The sequence below is a fragment of the Balaenoptera acutorostrata genome, chromosome 17, assembly GCF_949987535.1.
Source record: "Balaenoptera acutorostrata chromosome 17, mBalAcu1.1, whole genome shotgun sequence".
Lineage (NCBI taxonomy): Eukaryota > Metazoa > Chordata > Mammalia > Artiodactyla > Balaenopteridae > Balaenoptera > Balaenoptera acutorostrata.
In genome coordinates, this window is record NC_080080.1 from 131,221 (window position 1) to 153,942 (window position 22,722).

Genomic DNA, 22,722 nt, shown 5'->3' on the forward strand with positions numbered 1-22,722 from the left:
ATAAATAAAATTTTTTTTTTAATTTTTATTTATTTATTTATTTTTGACCGTGTTGGGTCTTTGTTTCTGTGCGAGGGCTTTCTCTAGTTGCGGCAAGCGGGGGCCACTCTTCATCGCGGTGCGCGGGCCTCTCACTATCGCGGCCTCTCTTGTTGCGGAGCACAGGCTCCAGACACGCAGGCTCAGTAATTGTGGCTCACGGGCCTAGTTGCTCCGCAGCATGTGGGATCTTCCCAGACCAGGGCTCGAACCCGTGTCCCCTGCATTGGCAGGCAGATTCTCAACCACTGCGCCACCAGGGAAGCCCCAAACATTTATTTAAATGTATGCCCCCAACATAGGAGCACCTCAATACATAAGGCAAATGCTAACAGCCATGAAAGGAAAAATTGACAGTAACACAATAATAGTGGGGGACTTTAATACCCCATTTACACCAATAGACAGATCATCCACACAGAAAATAAATAAGGAAAACACAAGCTTTAAATGACACAAACAACCAGACAGACTTAATTGATATTTTTAGGACATTCCACCTGAAAGTGGTAGAATACACTTCTTCTCAAGTGCACACAGAACGTTCTCCAGAAGAGATCACATCTTGGGTCACAAATCAAGCCCTGCAAAATTTCTGAAAATTGAAATTGTATCAAGCATCTTTTTCCACCACAACACTATGAGATTAGAAATCAATTACAGGAAAAAAACTGTAAAAAACACAAATACATGGAGGCTAAACAGTGTACTGTTAAATAACCAAGATATCACTGAGAAATCAAAGAAGAAATAAGAAAATACCTAGAAACAGATGACAACGAAAACACGATGATCCAAAACCTATGGGAGGACTTCCCTGGTGGGGCAGTGGTTAAGAATCCGCCTGCCAATGCAGGGGACATGGGTTCGAGCCCTGGTCCAGGAAGATCCCATATGCCGTGGCGCAACAAAGCCCGTGCACCACAACTACTGAGCCTGAAAGCCACAACTACTACTGAGCCTGTGCACCAAAACTACTGAAGCCTGGGTGCCTAGAGCCCATGCTCCGAAACAAAGACAAGCCACCGCAATGAGAAGCCTGCACACCGCAACAAAGAGTAGCCCCCACTCACTGCAACTAGAGAAAGCCCATGTGCAGCAATGAAGACCCAACACAGCCAAAAATTAATTAATTAATTAAAAAAAAAAAGAATCCGCCTGCCAATGCAGGGGACACGGGTTTGAGCCCTGGTTCAGGGAGATCCCACATGCCGCAGAACAACTAAGCCCATGCGCTACTACTGAGCCTGTGCTCTAGAGCCTGTGAGCCACAACTACTGAAGCCCATGCACCTAGAGTCCATACTCCACAACAAAAGAAGCCACCGCAATGACAAGCCCGCGCACCACAACTAGACAAAACCCACACACAGCAACAAAGACCCAAACACAGTCAAATAAATGAATAAATAATAAATAAATAAATTTTTAAAAAACCCTACAGGATGCAGCAAAAGCAGTTCTAAGAGGGAAGTTCACAGCAATTCAAGCTCACCTCAAGAAATAAGAAAAATCTCAAATGAACAATCTAACCTTACACCTAAAGGAACTAGAAAAAGAACAAAGAAAACCCAAAGTTAGTAGAAGAAATCATAAAGATCAGAGCAGAAATAAATGAAATAGAGATGAAGAAAATAGCAAAGATCAATAAAACTAAAAGTTGGTTCTCTGAGAAGATAAACAAAATTGATAAACCTTTAGCCAGACTCATCAAGAAAATACGGAAGCCACAAATCAATAAAATCTGAAATGAAAAAGGAGAGATTACAACTGACACCGCAGAAATACAAAAGATCAGAAGAGACCACTACAAGCAACTATATGCCAATAAAATGCATAACCTGGAAGAAACGGACAAATTCTTGGAAAGGTACAATTTTCCAAGACTGAACCAGGAAGAATTAGAAAATATAAACAGACCAATCACAGGTAATGAAATTGAAACTGTAATTAAAAATCTTCCAACAAACAGAAGTCCAGGACCAGATGGCTTCACAGGCGAATTCTATCGAACATTTAGAGAAGAGTTAACACCTATCCTTCTCAAACTCTTCCAAAAAATTGCAGAGGGAAGAACACTCCCGAGCTCGTTCTACAAGGCCACCATCACCCTGATACCAAAACCAGACAAAGATATCACAAAAAAAGAAAATTTTAGACCAATATGACTGATGAACACAGATGCAAAAATCAACAAAATACTAGCAAACAGAATCCAACAACACATTAAAAAGATCATACACCATGATCAAGTGGGGTTTATCCCAGGAATGCAAGGATTCTTCAATATACGCAAATCAATCAATGTGATACACCATATTAACAAATTGAAGGATAAAAACCATATGATCATCTCAATAGATGCAGAAAAAGCTTTTGACAAAATTCAACATCCATTTATGACAAAAACTCTCCAGAAAAGGGGCATACAGGGAACCTACCTCAACATAATAAAAGCCACATATGACAAATCCACAGCAAACATCATTCTCAATGGTGAAAAACTGAAAGCATTTCCTCTAAGATCAGGAAAAAGACAAGGATGTCCACTCTCACCACTATTATTCAACACAGTATTGGAAGTCTGAGCCACAGCAATCAGAGAAGAAAAAGAAATAAAAGGAATACAAGTTGGAAAGGAAGAAGTAAAACTGTCACTGTTTGCCGATGACATGATACTATACATAGAAAATCCTAAAGATGCCACCAGAAAACTACTAGAACTAATCAATGAATTTGCTAAGGTTGCAGGATACAAAATTAATGCACAGAAATCTCTTGCATTCCTATACACTAACAACGACAGATCAGAACGAGAAATTAAGAAAACAATCCCATTTACCATTGCAACAAAAAGAATAAAATACCTAGGAATAAACCCACTTAAGGAGGCAAAAGACCTGTACTCAGAAAACTATAAAACACTGATGAAAGAAATCAGAGCTAACATAAACAGATGGAGATATACCATGCTCCTGAATTGCAAGAATCAATATTGTGAAAATGACTATACAACCCAAAGCAATCTACAGGTTCAATGCAATCCCTATCAAATTACCAATGGCATTTTTCACAGAACTAGAATAAGAAATTTTACAATTTGTATGGAAACACAAAAGACCCCAAACAGCCAAAGCAATCTTAAGAAAGAAAAACGGAGCTGGAGGAATCAGGCTCCCTGACTTCAGACTATACTGCAAAGCTACAGTAACCAAGACAGTACAGTACTGGCACAAAAAGAGAAACATAGATTAATGGAACAGGATAGAAAGCCCAGAGTTAAACTCACGCACATATGGTCACCTTATCTTTGACAAAGGAGGCAAGAATATACAATGGAGAAAAGACAGCCTCTTCAATAAGTGTGCTGGGAAAACTGGACAGCTACATGTAAAAGAATGAAATTAGAACACACCCTAACACCACACACAGAAATAAACTCAAAATGGATTAAAGACCTAAATGTAAGGCCAGACAATATAAAACTCTTAGAGGAAAACATAGGCAGAACACTCTGACATAAATCACAGCACGATCCTTTTTGATCCACCTCCTAGAGTAAGGGAAATAAAAACATAAACAAACAGATGGGACCTAATGAAACCTAAAAGCTTTTGCACAGCAAAGGAAACCATAAACAAGACGAAAAGACAACCCTCAGAATGCGAGAAAATATTTGCAAATGAAGCAACTGACAAAAGATTAATCTCCAAAATATACAAGCAGCTCATGCAGCTCAATATCACAAAAACAAAAAACCCAATCCAAAAATGGGTGGAAGACCTAAATAGACATTTCTCCAAAGAAGACATACAGATGGCTAACAAATATATGAAAAGATGCTCAACATCACTAATCGTTAGAGAAATGCAAATCAAAACCACAATGAGGTATGACCTGACACCAGTCAGAATGGCCATCATCAAAAAATCTACAAACAGTAAATGTTGGAGAGGGTGTGGAGAAAAGGGAACCCTCCTGCACTGTTGGTGGGAATGTCAATTGATACAGCCACTATGGAGAACAGTATGGAGGTTCCTTAAAAAACTAAAAATAGAACTACCATATGACCCAGCAATCCCACTACTGGGCATATTCCCTGAGAAAACTATAATTCAAAAAGACACATGCACCCCAATGTTCATTGCAGCACTATTTACAATAGCCAGGTCATGGAAGTAACCTAAATGCCCATCAACAGACGAATGGATAAAGAAGTTGTGGTACATATATACAATGGAATATTACTCAGCCATAAAAAGGAACGAAATTGGGTCATTTGTGGAGACGTGGATGGATCTAGAGACTGTCATACAGAGTGAAGTAAGTCAGAAAGAGAAAAACAAATATCATATATTAATGCATATATGTGGAACCTAGAAAAATGGTACAGATGAACCGGTTTGCAGGGCAGAAATTGAGACACAGATGTAGAGAACAAACGTATGGACACCAAGGGGGGAAAGTGGCAGGTGGTGGTGGTGGTGGTGGGATGAACTGGGAGATTGGGATTGACATGTATACACTGATGTGTATGAAATAGATGACTAATAAGAACCTGCTGTATGAAAAAATAAATAAAAGGAAAAAAAAGTAAAGCAACATGACTGCGGGAAAAAAAAAAAAAGACTATATACTCTATGCTCCAAAGGTTGTTTAAACCTCTCTTATAAAATCTATCATATTTTGCCATCAACATTATTGAGCTTGGGCTTATAAAAAAAAAAAGATACATGTACCACAATGTTCACTGCAGCACTATTTACAATAGCCAGGACATGGAAGCAACCTAAATGTCCATCAACAGTTGAATGGGGCTTCCCTGGTGGTGCAGTGGTTAAGAATCCACCTGCCAATGCAGGGGACACGGGTTTGAGCCCTGGTCCGGGAAGATCCCACATGCCGCGGAGCAACTAAGCCCGTGTGCCACAACTACTGAGCCTGCACTCTAGAGCCCATGCTCCGCAACACGAGAAGCCACAGCAATGAGAAGCCCGCGCACCACAATGAAGACCCAATGCAGCCAAAAATAAATAAATAAAATAAAAATTAAAAAAAAAAACACAACAGATGAATGGATAAAGAAGATGTGGCACATATATACAATGGAATATTACTCCACCATAAAAAGGAACGAAATTGAGTTATTTGTAGTGAGGTGGATGGACCTAGAATCTGTCATACAGAGTGAAGTAAGTCAGAGAGCGAAAAACAAATACCGTATACTAACGCATATATATGGAATTTTAAAAACCAGTACTGATGAACCTAGTGGCAGTGCAGGAATAAAGACACAGATGTAGAGAATGGACTTGAGGGCACGGTGGGGAAGAGGAAGCTGGGACGAAGTGAGAGAGTAGCACTGACATATATACACAACCAAATGTAAAATGAACGGCTAGTGGGAAGCTGCTGCATAGTACAAGGAGATCAACTTGTGATGACCTAGAGGGGTGGGATAGGGAGGGTGGGAGGGAGGCTCAAGAGGGAGGGGATATGGGGATATATGTATGCATATAGTTGATTCACTTTGTTATACCACAGAAACTAACAGAACATTGTAAAGCATTTATACTCCAATAAAGATGTGAAGAAGAAAAAAAAAAAGACAATTGGAATTACCCAGTATAAGGAGCAGAAAGAAAAAATCAAGAAAAATGAACAGATCCAAGAAACCTATGAAACACTATCAAATGTACCAACATACACATTACAGGACTCCCAGAAAGAAGAGAAAGAGGCAGAAAAGATATCTGAAGAAATAATGGACAGGAACTTCTGAAATCTGAGATGTGAATATGCACGCCCAATGCCAAACAGGATAAACAGAGGTCCACACTGAAACAAATTAGAGTCAAGTTGTCAAAACCCAAAGACGGAGACAATTCTGAAAGCAGCAACCAAAGAATGGCTCCTCAAGTACAGTGAAATGAGAGGGTATTAGATAGTAACTCAATGCCACAAGAAAAAATAAAGAACACTAGTAAAAGGAACTACATAGGTAAATATTAAAAGCTAGTATTACAATATTTTTGTTACGGCTTGTAATGTCTCCTTTTCCTACATGATTTAATAGGCAAATGCATGACAATAATCGTAAGTGAGTCATACAAAGATGTGACCTGTGACAATAACAACATAAAGGGGGGACAGAGATGTAAAGGTAGAGTGTGTTTACACTACTAAACTAAGTCAGTATTATTCCAACTAAGTTGTTCTCAGCTTAGGTTAACATAATCCCCAAAGTAATGACTAAGAAAATAACTAAAAAATATACAGAAAAGTAAAGAAGGGAATTAAAATGGTACACTACAAAAAAAAAAAAATCAACTAAGGACTTCCCTGGTGGCACAGTGGTTAAGAATCCACCTGCCAATGCAGGGGACACGGGTTCGAGCCCTGGTCCGGAAAGATCCCACATGCCGCGGAGCAAGTAAGCCCGTGCGCCACAACTACTGAGCTTGCGCTCCAGAGCCCACACATCACAACTACTGAGCCCGCATGCCACAACTACTAAAGCCCATGTGCCTAGAGCCCGTGCTCTGCAACAAGAGAAGCCACCTGCAACAAGAGGAGCCACCGCAATGAGAAGCCCACGCACCACAACAAAGACCCAAAAAACTTGAGACATACAGAAGACAAATAGATAAATGATAGAAATAAACCATTCAACAGGAACCACGTAAAATGTAAATAGATTAAACTATCTTATTAAAGGGCAGAGATAGGCAGCGTAGATTTTAAAAGCCAGGATCCAGGGACTTCCCTGGTGGCACAGTGGTTAAGAATCTGCCTGCCAACACAGGGGACACAGGTTCGAGCTCTGGTCTGGGAAGATCCCACATGTCGCGGAGCAACTAAGCCTGTGCGCCACAGCTGCTGAGCCTGCGCTCTGGAGCCCATGAGCCACAACTACTGAAGCTCACGTGCCTAGAGCCTGTGCTCCACAACAAGAGAAGCCACTGCAATGAGAAACCCATGCACCACAACGAAGTGTAGTACCCGCTTGCTGCAACTAGAAAAAGGCTGCGCGCAGCAACGAAGACCCGATGCAGCCAAACATAAATAAGTTAAATAAATAAATTTTAAAAAAAAAAGGAGAATCTACCTGCCAATGCAGGGGACACGGGTTCGAGCCCCAGTCCTGGAAGATCCCACATGTCGCGGAGCAACTAAGCCTATGCAACACAACAACTGAGCCTGCGCACCGCAAATACTGAGCCCACATGCTGCAACTACTGAAGCCTGCACACCTAGAGCCCGTGTGCCACAACAAGAGAAGCTACTGCAATGAGAAGTCTGCACACTTCAACGAAAAGTAGCCTCCGCTCGCCGCAACTAGAGAAAGCCTGTGTGCAGCAACGAAGACCCAACACAGCCAAAAATAAATAAAATTTAAAAAAAAAAAGCCAAGATTCAACTACATGTTGTCTACAAGAGGCTCTCTTTAGATATAAGAACATCAAGGAAAAGCCCAACAGAGAGGGCTTCAATTCTACAGAACATTTAAAAAAGAATAAATACCAACCCTTCTCAAACTCTTCCCAAAAACTGAAGAGGAAGTAATACTTCCTAACTTATTCTGTGAGTCTAGCATTACCATGATATCAATGAGAGACAAAGACAAAAAACTATGGACCAATATCCTTATGAGTATTCATGCAAAGATCTTCAACAAAATACTAGCAAACCAAATTCAACATATTAAAAGGATTATGCACGGGGACTTCCCTGGTGGTCCAGTGGCTAAGACTCCACGCTCCCGATGCAGGGGGCCTGGGTTCCATCCCTGGTCAGGGAACTAGATCCCACAGGCCATAATTAAGAGTTCGCACACCACAACTAAAGATCGCACATGCAGCAACGAAGATCCTGCATGCCACAACTAAGACCTGGTGCAGCCAAATTAATTAATTTTTAAAAATCTCCATTTAAAAAGGATTATGCATGATGACCAAGCAGGATTTATTCACAGAATGCAAGGAGGGTCAACATATGAAAATCAACCATTGTAATACATCACATTAATAAAATGAGGAAAAAAACCCCACTTGATCATGTCAACTGAGGCAGAACACTACCCAACGTGATCTACAGATTCACTACAATCCCTATCAAAATCCCAATGACGTTTTTTTGCAGAAATAGAAACACCCATCCTAAAATTCATATGGAATCTCAAGGGACAGCCAAAACCACCTTAAAAAAGAACTAGGGACTTCCCTAGTGGTCCAGGGACTTAAGACTCCACGTTCCCAACACACGGGACCCTGCTTCAATCCCTGGTCAGGGAACACAATCCCACATGCCACAGCTAAGCATTCTCATGCCCAACTAAAGATCCCGCATGCCACAACTAACACCCAACGCAGCCTAATTAATTAATTAATTAATTTAAAAGTTAGAGAACATACACCTCCTGATTTCAAAACTTACTACAAAGCTACACTAATCAAAACAGTGTGATGCTGGCATAAGGACATATAACCAATGGAAGAGAATAGAGCCTAGAAATAAACCCTTGCATGTACAGTCGATTTTTTTAAAATATTTATTTATTTATTTATTTGGCTGTGTTGGATCTTCGTTTCTGTGCGAGGGCTTTTTCCAGTTGCGGCAAGCAGGAGCCACTCTTCATTGCGGTGCGCGGGCCTCTCACTATTGCGGCCTCTCCTATTGCAGAGCACAGGCTCCAGACGCGCAGGCTCAGTAGCTGTGGCTCATGGGCCCAGTTGCTCCGCGGCATATGGGATCTTCCCAGACCAGGGCTCGAACCCGTGTCCCCTGCATTGGCAGGCAGATTCTCAACCACTGCACCACCAGGGAAGCCCTGTACAGTCGATTTTTGACAAGGGTGCCAAGACCATTTGTTATGAACTGAATGTTTGTGCCCCCTCAAAATTCATAAGCTGAAGCTCTAACCCCCAATGTGACTGTATTTGGAGGTAAGGCCTGTGAAGTGGTGATAAAGGTTAAATGAGGTCATAGGGTGGGGCCCTAATGCCATAGGGCTGGTGCCCTGATAAGAAGAGGGAAGTGACACCTGAGATCTTTCTCCACCAAGTGAGGACACAGTGAGGCGGCTGTACTGCAAGCCTGGAAAGGAATCCTCACCAGGAGCTGAATCAGCCAACACCTTGATCTTGGACTTGGTTTTTTTTTTTTTTTAATTTATTTTATTTATTTATGTATTTTTGGCTGCATTGGGCCTTCGTTGCTGCACGCGGGTTTTCTTTTAGCTGTGGCGAGCAGGGGCTACTCTTCATCGAGGTGCGCAGGCTTCTCACTGCAGTGGCTTCTCTTGTTGTGGTGCATAGGCTCTAGGCACACAGGCTTCAGTAGTTGTGGCACACGGGCTCCAGAGCGTAGGCTGACTAGCTGTGGCGCACGGGCTTAGTTGCTCCGTGGCATGTGGGATCTTCCTGGACCAGGGCTTGAACCCGTGTCCCCTGCATTGGCAGGCAGATTCTTAACCACTGCACCACCAGTGAAGCCCAATCTTGGACTTCTTAGTCTCCAGAAATGTGAGAAATAAATTTCTGGTTTTTAAGCCACCTGGTCTGTGGTATTTTGTTGTGGCAGCTTGAGCTAACACATCATTCAGTGGGGTAAAAGAAAAGACTTTTCCAAAAATGTTATAGGGAAAACTGGATAACCACACACAGAAAAGTTTAAAGTTGGACCCTTATCTTATACCATATATAAAAATTAGCTCAAAACAGATCAAAGACCAAAACATAATACCTAAAAATATAAAATCCCTTAGAAGAAAACGCAGGGGCAAATCTTCATAATCTTGGATTTAGCAATGATTTCCTGGATATGACACCCTGAGCACAGGCAACAAGAGAAAAAATAGATAAACTGAACATCATAAAAATTAAAACCTTCTGGCATCAAAGGACACTATCAAGAGACTAGAAAGACAACTCATAGAATGAGAAAATATTTGCCAGTTATTATATCTGATAAAGGATTACTATGCAAAATACATAACTCCTACACCTCAACAACAAAAACAAACAGCTCAATTCAAAAATGGGCAAGGGATTTGAATAGACATTTCTCCAAAGAAGGAATAGAAATAAATAGTCCATAAGCACATAAAAAGATGCTCAATATCATTAGTCATCATGGAAATGCAAAACAAAACCACAGTGAGTTACCACTTCACACCCATTAGGATGACTATGAAGAAAATAATGGAAAAATAACAAGCATTGACAAGGATGTAGAGAAACTGGAACCTTCGTGAATTGCTAGTGGGGATATAACATAGTACTGCCATTGTGGAAAAGCGTGGCCATTCTTCAGAAACTTAAACATAGAATTACCATATAATCCAGCAGTTTTACTCCTAGGATTATACCCCAAAGTACTGAAAGTAGGGAAAGTACAAGTACAGATCTGTATACCAATGTTCATAGCAGCATTATGCACAATAATCAACACGCAGAAACACCCAAGTAATCTATCAACAAATGATGGGTAAACAAAACGTGGTATCTACAAACAGTGTAATTATTATTCAGCTGCAAAGAAAGAATGTCGTCCTGACACCTGTTACAACACGATGAACCTTGAGGACATTATGCTAAGTGAAATAAGCCAGGACATAAAGGGCAAATGTTGTATGACCTCACTTATATGACGTACTTAGAATAGAAAAATTCTCTGAGACAGAAAAATGGAAAGGGGGAGGGTGGACAATTACTGTTTAATGGGTGCATAGTTTCTGTTTCGGATAAAACAGTTTGGAAACAGATTTGCTGATGGTTATACAATATTGTGAATGTATCTAATGCCACTGAATTGTACACTTAAAAATGGTTTAAATGGTACATGTAATGTTGTATATATTTTACCACAATAAAAAAGGCAATTCTATTAAGTGATACAGAAAATGCTAATTTTTAAAAATTTACAATGTGTAAAACCATGTAAACACATAGAATTCTCTCCAGTGTGAGTTTTCCAGGATTGAGGAAACGAGCTGCACAGAAAGCACCACAGTACTTCTCTTGAGTATGCTGTTCGGTGTGTCTGGACAAAACCTACACCGGGCGCAGTGGTGGTGAGTTCTCTTTGTCTAAGGGGAGGCTACAGGAGTTTCTCCTGTTTGCTTATGTTTCTCACTCGATTTCTCTAAAATGAACATGCACTGCTTCTGTTTTAAGATTTTTTTTTTAATTAGACAGAAATGCTCTTTCACCTGTGACAACACTATGTGGACAGCAAGTAAAGGGCTGGGTGGGTCACATGCAGTAAGTGCACAGCAGACCTCAGGGGCCTCCCCCAGTCACGGGGAAAAGTCTTCCCGGAGATGAATCCTCTGATGCTGGGACATGTTGGAGCTGTGCCTGAAGGCCTTGCCACACTCGCTGCACGTGTACGGCTTCTCCCCGGTGTGGATCCTCCGGTGCTGCAGGAGGTACGTGCCCTGGCTGAAGGCTTTCTTGCAATCAGTGCATTTGTACGGCTTCTCTCCGTGGTGTGACCTCTGATGGTGGATGAGTCTGGAACTGTTGTGGAAGGCCTTCCCACACTCACCGCACTTGTAGGGTTTCTCTCCCGTGTGGATCCTCTGATGCTGGATGAGGTGGGTGCTCTGGCTGAAGACTTTGCCACAGTCATTACATTCATAGGGCTTTTCTCCAGTGTGGCTTCTCTGATGTTCAACAAGCTTGGTTTTTTGGATGAAGGCTTTCTCACATTCATTACATTTATAGGGTTTTTCTCCAGTGTGAATTCTTTGATGTTGAATAAGGTTAGAACTCTGGGTAAAGCCTTTGCCACATTCTTTGCACTCATATGGCTTCTCTCCAGTGTGAGTCCGACGATGTCGGATGAGGATTGAGCCATCACTGAAGGCCTTCCCACAGTCGTTGCACTTGTAGGGCTTCTCTCCAGTGTGGATCCTCTGGTGATAAATGAGGGACGAGTAGGCACTGAAGTGCTTCCCACACTCACCACACTTGTAGGGCTTCTCCCCAGTGTGGATCCTCTGATGCTTCATGAGGTTGGGCCTCTGATTGAACGTCTTCCCGCACTCATCGCAGCGGTAGGGGATCTCCCCGGAGTGCATCCTGCGGTGATTGATGAGTTCGCAGCTCTGGTGGAAGGCTTTCCCACACTCGTCGCACTTGTAGGGCTTCTCTTCGCTGTGCAGCCGCTGGTGCTTGGCAAGGTTAGCACTGTACCTGAAGGCTTTCCCACAGCAACCACAATAATGCAATTTTTTCCCAATAGGAATTTTGTGATCTTCTTTAACAACTAAATTTGCAGTAAAAACTTCCCCTAAATCACGAACTATATTTGTTTTTTTGGACCTGTGTACACGCTTATGGTTATTAAGGTATGATCTCTGTTCAAAACTTTGCTCACATATATCGCATTTGTGAGGTCTCTGATCAGCGAGAGGGCTTGACCCCAACCTGAGGTTTCCCCCACACTCCAGGCCACTCTCCTTGTTGGCCAGTGTGACTGGCCTGGGGCCTCTCTGCTCCACAGGCCCGTCCATGTTCCCCTCTGGCTCCCTGACATGCTCACAGGCTTCTCCCGGCTCAGGTCCCTGGAGAACATTCCCCCTGAGTTGGTCCAGTTCTTCCCCATAGAGCATCTCGCCTGAAGTCAACTCCTGGTTCTCACTCCTGGTCCCATGAGCTGAAACAACAAATGGAACACCTCAGGGTCACCTGTTCTGACTCTGGAAGGAAGGTATAAAGATGCTGCTGACCACCTGTGGAGTACCATCTCCACCATCTCCAAAGTCACAACAACACCATCTCCAAAGTCTTGCAGACATGAGAGCCTGGAGCCCAGAGGCTTAAAAGCCTCACCCAGGGCTGCAATCTCGCGGCAGCACAAGCATACGCCCAACTCTTAACACCCACACCATTCCTGCCTGCCTTCTGCCCACAAAGCCTGCTTGGTTGGGACTGCAGGATACCTGTCCTCATCACAAAAGGACAGAAGATGGAAGCTTCATAGCATCATGGAAACCAGAGCAAGGAGGGGTCCCAAAAGTCATGAAGGATATCTGACAAAGAAATTAAAGCTGAGCGAGTGTAAGGCTGCCTAACAACAGCTAATCCACCCCAAAATCCATGGTGGGAAAACCAGCTGCCTCCCCAGAAGGGCAGAGAGCAGAGCTCATGCCAACTGAGGAGGCGAGGATAGAGCACACAGAGGCTGGGTCCCTCAGCCCTCCCTAGCAGGCCACGCCCATTCCCAGGGCTCTTCCCAGGGGCCTGAGAGGCCACCCCGGGAGCCACCGGCACCTTAAACTCAAGATGCAACACGGGATGCCCTCAAGTCTGAGGCCCATGTCTCCACCCTTTCTTCCCTGACAAGGCACACAGTAACTCCACTTGCAGGAATACACTCAACAAAAATGCATTCTCTGTGAGCCAAGACACACACACACACAGCCCCAAAATGGGGACAGCCAAATGCCCTGCAGAAGTACAATGGAAAAAACTTGTGGTGTGTTCAAGACAGAACAGCGAACAGACAGAACAAACTCCATACAACATGGCAGGTTCACCACATGCAGGTGCCCCGCAGGAGTCAGAGAGAAGGGCTGGTAGGGAGCAGTGAGAAATGACTGAGGAGGCCCTGTGGGCTCCCAGGGAACTAGATATGTTCTCTATTTTGATCTGGATGATGGATTTTCATAAAAATCGACTGAGCTGTAAATAGGGTCTGTCCCATTTCTGTAAGTATTTATACTTGAATAAACAAGTTTACAAACGTGAAATTCTAGTTCTTTGAGCCGAAAGTTCCTTCCTAGGACATCAGCAAGACACCTGCAAAAAGTCACTCATCAGCGTTCTCTGTGGCAATGAACCCAGAGGACACCATTCCCCACAGCACTTCCACTGAGAGCAGTGACCGCAGCTCGTGTGCACAGAAATGGAAATGCATTCAGTGAAAAATCCAGCGACCCCAAAATGCACACAGATCACTGCATTCCTATTAGGAAGCAATGTCTGTGTGTGGGTGCAGACCAGACTTCACTGGAAAAGGGACAGCAGGTACACACCGGAACACATTTGTATCTGGGTGCTAGGATCTGGGGTGATGTGTACTCCCTCCCTTTCCTATAATGTCCTGTAATCATCTAGTAGGTTAACTCAGAAGAGGGCAAACGAAGCGATGTTCTCCATCGCTATGGCCCCGCCTGACGGTCTGACGCCCCTCGGAGGGCATGAGCTCTGGACAGCAGGGCTCCATGGAGTCCTGGGGGCCTGGCCTTCCTTCACAGCACACCCGAGTGCCTTCCTCTTTTCTCCTCCACCAACATTGCCCCTTCTTACCCTCCTACAAGATTCAGCTCAAGAATCACCCTGTAAATAAGCAATATACTGTGCTGCACAGGGAAACATAGCCATTACTTTGTAGCAACTTTAAATGAAGTATAACCTGTAAAAATACTCAATCGCTACATTGTACACCTGAAACTAACAATATTGTAAATCAACTATATTTCAGTTAAAAGAAAGAGTCACCCCACTGTGGCACCCAGGCTGGCAAAGGTGACCCGGGTTTCAGCAGAGGCCACTCCCAGGGCTACTGTGCTGGCCGTAATGCATCTTCCTCCAAACTCATGAGTCGGCTGACACTACATATTGTGAACCCCCACGTGGACCCCCACTTGTTCAGCAAGTGAGTTGGGGAGTCAGCCCCGCTACGCACCTGAGCCATCGATGGTCGGTCCCTCTCTCCCCTGCACGTCCAGGACCCACGGCTCATCCCCTCGCTCCAACTGTGTAATCACCTCCGGTTTGGGGCCTGTAGGTCCAGCTCCTGGGAAGGAGACGAGGCCTGGGGTTGATGCCAAGGACACAGTGTGGGCTCACCCTGGGACTGGCGGGGGAGAGGACACACAGGTACAGGGGGTGATGTGAAGTCTGGATACTCCCTGGAGGGGTGGACGGGGTCATGAAGATGAAGATCTGAGCACAGGGGACTCTCTCCACCAGGAGGTGCACCTACGTTGGGCCTGGGGCAGGGAGGCAGTCTTATCCGGTGCTGGCGAACCCATCTCCACCCAGGGCCCTCCTCTGTGCAGACCAGGCCTGCCTGGGACCAGGGTCAGTGACACCCGTCTCTGGGCCCAGGGGATGAGGCCCCCAGCCCAGCCCCTGCTGAGCCCTGAGTCCCCAGGACTGTTCCCTGAGTTGCATCCCAGAAAGGGGCCTCACCCAGCGAGACCAGGTTCCTGTAGGTTTCCAGCATCACATCCCTGTAGAGGCCCTTCTGAACAGGGCCCAAACGGCCCCACTCTTCCCTGGAGAGGAGCACGGCCACGTCCTCGAAGGTCACTTCAGCCTGCAACAACAAGAGCTGCTGCAGGCCCAAGCATGGCTCAGGCTGGGCCCGGGCTAAAGAAGCAGCACAGGGGTGATCACAGGCCTGATCCCTCAGCGTGGCCCTAGGGGGTGACCTGACCCTTTGGCTGCTGAGCCAGCTCACTCAGGAAGGTTGGGGGATTCCCAGGGTCACCCTTCCTCTGCTCAGCGCCCCACAGCAGAGACGCCTGACAGTGTTTGCTGAGGCCAAGCAAACAAGGAAGCCCTGGGAGAAGACCTCACGCCTCCCAGGGAAGACAGATGCTCACCTGGGGCAGGGCAGACAAATGCAAAGCTGCCATTGCCTAGTACCCTGGGCTTCCCGGGAATGGAGGCAGGAGCCAGTCACTCAGGTGCTGAGGGAAGAGAGAGGAACATGTGGAGGTCCAGCCTGGCCCCTCCTGCAGCCGGCCTCAGTGCTCGGCCTCCCGGGCAGACTCTGCTCCCTGCAGACACGTACAACATTTCAGGTCATCTGCCCCCACCTCCTCCTGGGCACCAAGTAGTCTCATTCAGGAGGAGGATGGAAACAGTCATTCACTTTATATGAAAGAATAAAGATAACACATTAAGGGCTGAGGAAGAAAAAGGAGTGAAAAAAAAAAATCAATAGAAGGCATAAAGCAAAGTCAAAGATGAGGAGGCAAAAAACACAAAACTAGTAGAAACAAGACCAATGGATGTGTAACAGTTAGAAGTAAAAGGATTAAACTCACCTACTGGAAGCACAAGACTCTCCAATTAGATACACAAAATGGACCTATATAACCTAAAATAACACAGAAAGGCTAAATATAAAACAGACCAAAGAAACACTAATTAAAATAAAGCTATAATAGCTATATTTACCTTTTCTGTATCTTTAAACCTCTTTATTGGAGTATGACGTTTATACAGCAGAGTCGACAAATCGAACACACAGCTCGAGGGGCCCGGCCCACAGAACCAGGCCCTGACAGCCCTGCCACTGCTGCAGGCTCTGCCTCCTTGCTGGCCTCCCAGGAGAACCTCTGCCTGGCTCCTGGCAGCACAGATCAGCGCCCTGTGGACTCTGTCAGAGGGGCTATGCCTTTTGCACTCTGTGCTGCCTTCTTCCCCTTAGCACGGTGTTTGCGAGCTGAACATGCTTTGCTGCATGTGCCTTAGCGATGTTTATACCAATCAAAACAAGACTGAAAGCAAAAATCATTATTAGGAACAAAAGCAGACACCGGGTATTAATAAAAGGAAAAATCCACCAAAAGCTGTAATTACAAACATGTGTATCTACAAACAAATCCTCGAAGTGTAGAAAACCAAAGCTAAGTGCAGTGCCAAAGAGAAACATGCAAACCCTCCCCTGGAATGAGAGATTTTATTAACACACTTCCCTCAGAAATGAGTGGATCAAATAGAGGATACTTACTTAAAACACAGAGAATACACTTTTTCAAAATGTACACTGAATATTATAAGAAATAACACATACCAGACAAACAAGAAAGTTTCAAAATATTCCATGGACTTCCCTGGTGGTCCAGTGGTAAAGAATCTGCCTTCCAATGCAGGGGATGTGGGTTTGATCACTGCTCGGAGAACTAAGATCCCACATGCCACGGGGCAACTAAGCCCGCGTGCCACAACTTCTGAGTCCACACGCCCTGGAGCCTGCGCGCCACAACTAGAAGACAAAACCCACACACCACAACTAGAGAGAAGCCCACATGCCGCAACAAAGAGCCCGCACACTGCAACAAAACATTCCGCGTGCCACAGCTAAGACCAAACGCAGCCAAGAATAAAAAAAAATAAAATAAATAATAAAAAATAAACCTTAAAAAATGTGTGTATATATATACATATATAAAACACAAAAAATTCCAAAGGCTGATATCATTTGGCAAACTTTCATATTGTTCCACTAGAAGTATCTGATTTAAAAAAGGACCCCCCTTCAAGAAAAACACAGAAATGGAAATTAAGGTGGAAATGGAAACAAAGATTACCTGAGGGAAACCTTAATGCACTTATTTTAACAAAGAGATTGAAATAATAATCTAAGCATTCAACAAGAAACCAGGCACAGAATAAGATAGCAATTCAAGGAAAGAAAATGAAAAGAAATAAACACAATTTAAAGAAACAGAAAATAATCTCAACCTTGGTTCTTTGAAAATGCTAATAAAATACACAGATGTCTGGCAAGTCCAAAGTGGGGAAGGGGAAAAGATGGAAAAGAAAATACTATTAAGAACAAAAAAGGGAACACAACTCTACATACCACACATAAGAGTAGTGGTTCTCAGAGTGCAGGCCAAGACCCTGGCACTCCTAGCACTCAAGTCTGTTTCATAACAATGCTAAGGGAACACAACGGAAGCATTAGCATTAGTCAGCGACAAGAGGCAGATGCTTGCTCCCTCACCCAGCTGCTATGTAACAGTGTACCAAAGACGCTAGCCAATGCATTAAGTCACAGAAAAAGAAATACAAGCTACAGTTCAGTTGTTAGGACTCCGTGCTTCCACTGCAAGGGACACTGGTTGGATCCCAGGTTGGAGAACTAAGATTCCACATGCCACCACGCAACCAAAATAAAAAAGAAGAAGAAGAAGAAAAGAGACAATCTACATAGAAAATCCGAGAGTATCAACCCAGTGTTGGGATGATAAGAGTTCAACAGGATTGCCATATACAAGGTCAATAGACTAATTAATATCACTCCCATATACTAACAATCAGCAACCAAAAAAACAGCATTCTTAACAGCTACAAAAACTATACCGCACCTACAAAATCTAACAAAAAAAAAGTAACTTTATGGACAAGATGATAAAACTTCATTGAAGGACACACACATAAAAAAACAAAACCTATGGAGAAACAGACAACATTCATAAACAGAAGGGCTCGATATCACAAAAATGTCAGTTCTCCCCAAATGAATCTATTAATTCTGTACAAGCAAAACTGCAACGGGACATATCATGATATCTGACCAAAATGACTCTAAACATCACAAGAGTAATGATCTAATAAGATTAACCAAGGCAATGCCAAAGAAGAACTAAGGTAGAGCCATGCCCTACCAGATATCAAGTCTTTTCTTTTTTTTTTATAAATTTATTTATTTATTTATTTTATTTTTTGGCTGCATTGGGTCTTCATTGCTGTGTGCGGGCTTTCTCTAGTTGCATTGAGCGGGGGCTACTCTTTGTTGCGGTGCGCGGGCTTCTCATTGAGGTGGCTTCTCTTGCTGTGGAGCACAGGCTCTAGGCGTGCGGGCTTCAGTAGTTGTGGCACGTGGGCTCAGTAGTTGTGGCTCGCAGGCTCTAGAGCGCAGGCTCAGTAGTTGCGGCACACGGGCTTAGTTGCTCCATGGCATGTGGGATCTTCCCGGACCAGGGCTCGAACCCGTGTCCCCTGCACTGGCAGGCGGATTCTTAACCACTGAGCCACCAGGGAAGTCCTCAAGTCTTATTATACGGCTGTGGTAATAAAAGTGAGATACAGCTGTCCCTAGGTGTCCATGCAGAATTGATTCCAGGACCCCAATAGGATACCAAAATCTGAAAATACTCAACTCCCTTATATAAAATGGCATAGTCTTTGCATATAACCCACACACATACACATCCTCCCGTATACTTTAAATCATCTCTAGATTACTTATAATACTTAACACAATGTAGATGCTATGTAAATACTTGTAGATACAATGGATATACTATGTAAAGAGTTGCCAGGTGGGTCTTCCCTGGTGGCGCAGTGGTTAGGAATCCACCTGCTGATGTAGGGGACACGGGTTCGAGCCCCGGTCTGGGAAGATCCCACACACCACGGAGCAACTAAGCCTATGTGCCACAACTACTGAGCCTGTGAGCCACAACTACTGAGCCCGAGTGCCACACTACTGAAGCCCGCGCGCCTGTAGAGCCCGTGTTCCGCAACAAGAGAAGCCACCGCTTGCCACAACTAGAGAAAGCCCGTGTGCAGCAATGAAGACCCAACGCAGCCAAAAATAAATTAATTTTAAAAAAAGAACATCCTTTACCTTTTCAAAAAAAAAAGCAAAAGATAAGCATTGGTGAGGATTTGGAGAAAAGGGAACCCTTGCACACTGTTGGTGGAAATGTAAATTGGTGCATCAACTATGAAAAACAGTATGAAGGTTCCTCAAAAAATTATAAGTAGAACCACCATATGATCCAACAATCCTACTTCTCAGTATATAGCCAAAAGAAATGAAATCTGGAGCTCAAAGTGAGATCTGCACTCCCGTGTTCACTGCAGCATTATTCACAACAGCTAAGTCATGGAAACAACCTAAACGTCTGTCCATGGATGAAAGGATAAAGTAAATGTGGCAAAAAAATAAATAAATAAAAACAAGGAAAGAAAAGAAATGTGGCATATATATACAATGGAATATTATTCAGTCATTAAAAAAAGGATGGGCTTCCCTGGTGGCGCAGTGGTTGAGAGTCTGCCTGCCAATGCAGGGGACACAGGTTTGAGCCCTGGTCTGGGAAGATCTCACATGCCGCGGAGCGACTAGGCCCGTGAGCCACAAGTACTGAGCCTGCGCGTTTGGAGCCTGTGCTCCGCAACAAGAGAGGCCGCGACGGTGAGAGGCCCGCGCACCGCGATGAAGAGTGGCCCCCGCTCGCCGCAACTAGAGAAAGCCCACGCACGGAGACGAAGACCCAACACAGCCAAAAGAATAAATAAATAAATAAAGTGTAAAAATTAAAAAAAAAAAAAAAAAAAAGAAGGAATTCCTGCCATTGGCAACAACATGGATGAACCTGGAGAGCATTACACTAGGTGAAATAAGCCAGACACAGAAAGACAAACGCCGCATGATCTCACTTATACGTGGTATCTAAAACAGTCCAAATCATAGACTCAAGGGGTAGAATGGTGGTCGCCAGGGTTTGGGGGTTAATGAAAATGGACATGTTGGTCAGAGTACAAACTTTCAGTTATGCAAGATCAATAAGTTCTGGAGAGTTAATGAACAGCCAGGTAACTATAGTTAACAATACTGTATTATATACTTTGAAATTTGCTAAGAGAATTTTTTTTTTTTTTTTTTTAATTTAGACTGCTACGGGTCTTAGTTGCGGCATGCAAACTCTTAGTTGCGGCATGTGGGATCTGGTTCCCTGACCAGGGGTCAAACCCAGGCCCCCTGCATTGGGAGCGCGGAGTCTTAGCCACTGGACCGCCAGGGTTTTTAACAATTTTCTTAAATTACAAAAAAAGAGGGCGGGGGGAGGGGCTTGAAAAAATTGTAGCAAAAAGAGAACTGGGGCTTCCCTGGTGGCACAGTGGTTGAGAATCTGCCTGCCGGTGCAGGGGACACGGGTTCGGGGCCTGGTCTGGGAAGATCCCACATGCCGCGGAGCAACTAAGCCCGTGAGCCACAACTACTGAGCCTGCGCGTCTGGAGCCTGTGCTCCGCAACAAGAGAGGCCGCGATAATGAGAGGCCCGCGCATCGCGATGAAGAGTGGCCCCCACTTGCCCCAACTAGAGAGAAAGCCCTCGCACAGAAACGAAGACCCAACACGGCCATAAATAAATAAATAAATAAATAAATAAATAAAAATTAAAAAAAAAAAATTAGAGATTCTGATTCAGGCATGGAACTCAGGAGTATGTATATATATATTAAAAAAAAAAAAAAAGAGAGAACTGGCAATCCCAGTCCCTGACGTTTGCTAATCCATTCCCTGTACTTAAGTTTTATCGAAAAAGATTTTTTAATGCTACATTTTAAAAGCACAAAACAATAGGGCAAATAAAAAGGTTTCAGACCTTGAATAAAAGTCTCTAGAAAGAGAAACAAAAATTTAGCTGCTAGGAGAAAGGCTTCCGAGGGCCAGAAGCAGAAGGGTGGGGCGGGGTGCGGGACCCGCAGGGCCGCGGGGGAAATGCGGAGGCGGGCTGACGCTGGAGGTGACGGGAGTGTGCGCGGGCATGAACCCCCCCAGCTGGAGGCCCGCGAGGAGGGAACCGGGGGCGGAACGAGTTGGGGGCGGAACGAGTTGGGGGCGGAGAGAGAAAAAGGAGCACAACAGCGCGAGGCCGGCGCGCGCGGCGCCTGGTTACCGGCGGCATCTCGCGCCGCGGAAGCAGCCCTTTGGGGCGACCCGGGAGGGGAGTCCGGTTGAGAGACCCCAGAGCGGGCTTGGGACCGGTGACGGAGACTCCGCGGCGGGAGAGGGGCCTGGCGAGGAACGACCCCGACCGGGGGAGACCAATAGGGTTCGGGGCCTTGCAGTGGGACCCGGGGCGGGAGCTCTCGGTGTCGAGGGGCGGGTCCCCGCTCCGCGCCCGGGAGGCCCCGCCGCCCCCGCCGACCCACACTCACCTCGGCGCCGCCCAACGGCGGCCACCCGACCAAGCCCCGCCTGCCGCTCCAGCCCAGCCGACCGAAATCCGACCGGAAGTGACGTAGCCCTCCTCCCGGATCCCGGCCGAAGACGCCTTAGGGTCGCTCTGGGAAACGGACGCCGCGTCTCGGTGGTCGGCCGCCTCGAGGAAAGTAGAAGCTGCGTCGTAGATCGGGAACGCTGCCACCAGGTGGCAGTCTGCAACCACGACCCCCAGGCTTCGCAGTGAAGGCAAAGCAGAGGCTTTGGTGACCAGCAGATTTCCAGTAATTCTCCTTTTCAGTGAAACTCTCAAGGCACTACAACCAACGAAAGTTCAGGCAGGCCCTTTCCTTTGCAGCTAAAGGCAGAAAACCACGCCCTTTCTCAGGGCCATGTGAAGAGGATACTTACTGGTCAAAGCAGCCCTTGTTTTAGTTTAACCCACTGCCCCCAGCCCCAGCTCCTGTAAATGGGGCCCAGTGTCCACTCAGGGTCTGAGTGCCTGAATGCTCCTGGAGCAAACTCTCCCTGTTGGCCAGTCCCCTGGACAAAGCCCCAGGCCACTTTACCCAGAAGGGAGCAATATTGCAAGCAGGTTAGGGTTCAGGTGAACATGTCCAGTGCCCTTTCCTTCAGAAGGAACCATTGCCCTCCTCTCATGACCGAGGTCCTAGCCCTACTGGGTCACTGTCTAGGTGTGGGTGGTATAGGACACGTGGGGCCCCAGGAAGGCAAAACTAGAACTGAGGTTCGCAGTAGAGACAGGTATGGACCATGAGAACAAGGAGCCACCTGGCAACCAGTGAGGCCCTACTACCCAGGAGGAACCCTGCCAGTCTCCCAGAACAGTCCAGGTGACCAGTTCTCATGCGTGAGACTCCAGCCAGTGCCCTTCCGCCCAGTCTGTAAAGGCGTGTCCCACCTCAGCCTGCCATCCACCCCTGCTGTCCCCGTCAGCCTACCACTCACT

The 22,722-nt window shown here is 45.2% G+C and overlaps 1 protein-coding gene across 6 annotated transcripts; it reads right to left on the bottom strand.

Annotated features, from left to right (window-relative positions):
* Positions 1-8,788: 8,788 nt before the first annotated feature.
* ZNF34 (zinc finger protein 34) lies at positions 8,789-21,818 on the bottom strand. 6 transcript variants are annotated; one of them, XM_057532355.1, is made up of 8 exons: positions 21,749-21,815; positions 16,860-17,051; positions 16,241-16,563; positions 16,108-16,160; positions 15,661-15,747; positions 15,245-15,371; positions 14,736-14,846; positions 8,789-12,701 (listed from the first exon to the last, which is right to left on the bottom strand). In XM_057532355.1, exons 5-8 carry the CDS (start codon positions 15,691-15,693, stop codon positions 11,338-11,340), a joined length of 1,635 nt encoding a protein of 544 aa, XP_057388338.1. In that variant the 5' UTR covers positions 15,694-15,747; positions 16,108-16,160; positions 16,241-16,563; positions 16,860-17,051; positions 21,749-21,815; the 3' UTR covers positions 8,789-11,337. The 6 variants fall into 6 exon arrangements, with proteins under 6 accessions (XP_057388338.1, XP_057388341.1, XP_007185552.2 ...); XM_057532358.1 differs by lacking the exon at positions 16,860-17,051 and having other exon boundaries at positions 21,749-21,814; XM_007185490.3 differs by lacking the exon at positions 21,749-21,815 and having other exon boundaries at positions 16,860-18,581.
* Positions 21,819-22,722: the final 904 nt, after the last annotated feature.

Coding starts and splice junctions, on each gene's coding strand:
- ZNF34 (XM_057532359.1), bottom strand. CDS start 15,693: ATGGCAGCTTTGCATTTGTCTGCCCTGCCCCAG. Junction 15,372..15,660: donor ATTTGTCTGCCCTGCCCCAG/GTGAGCATCTGT, acceptor TTGTTGTTGCAG/GCTGAAGTGACCTTCGAGGA. Junction 14,847..15,244: donor CAGGAACCTGGTCTCGCTGG/GTGAGGCCCCTT, acceptor TCTCCTTCCCAG/GAGCTGGACCTACAGGCCCC.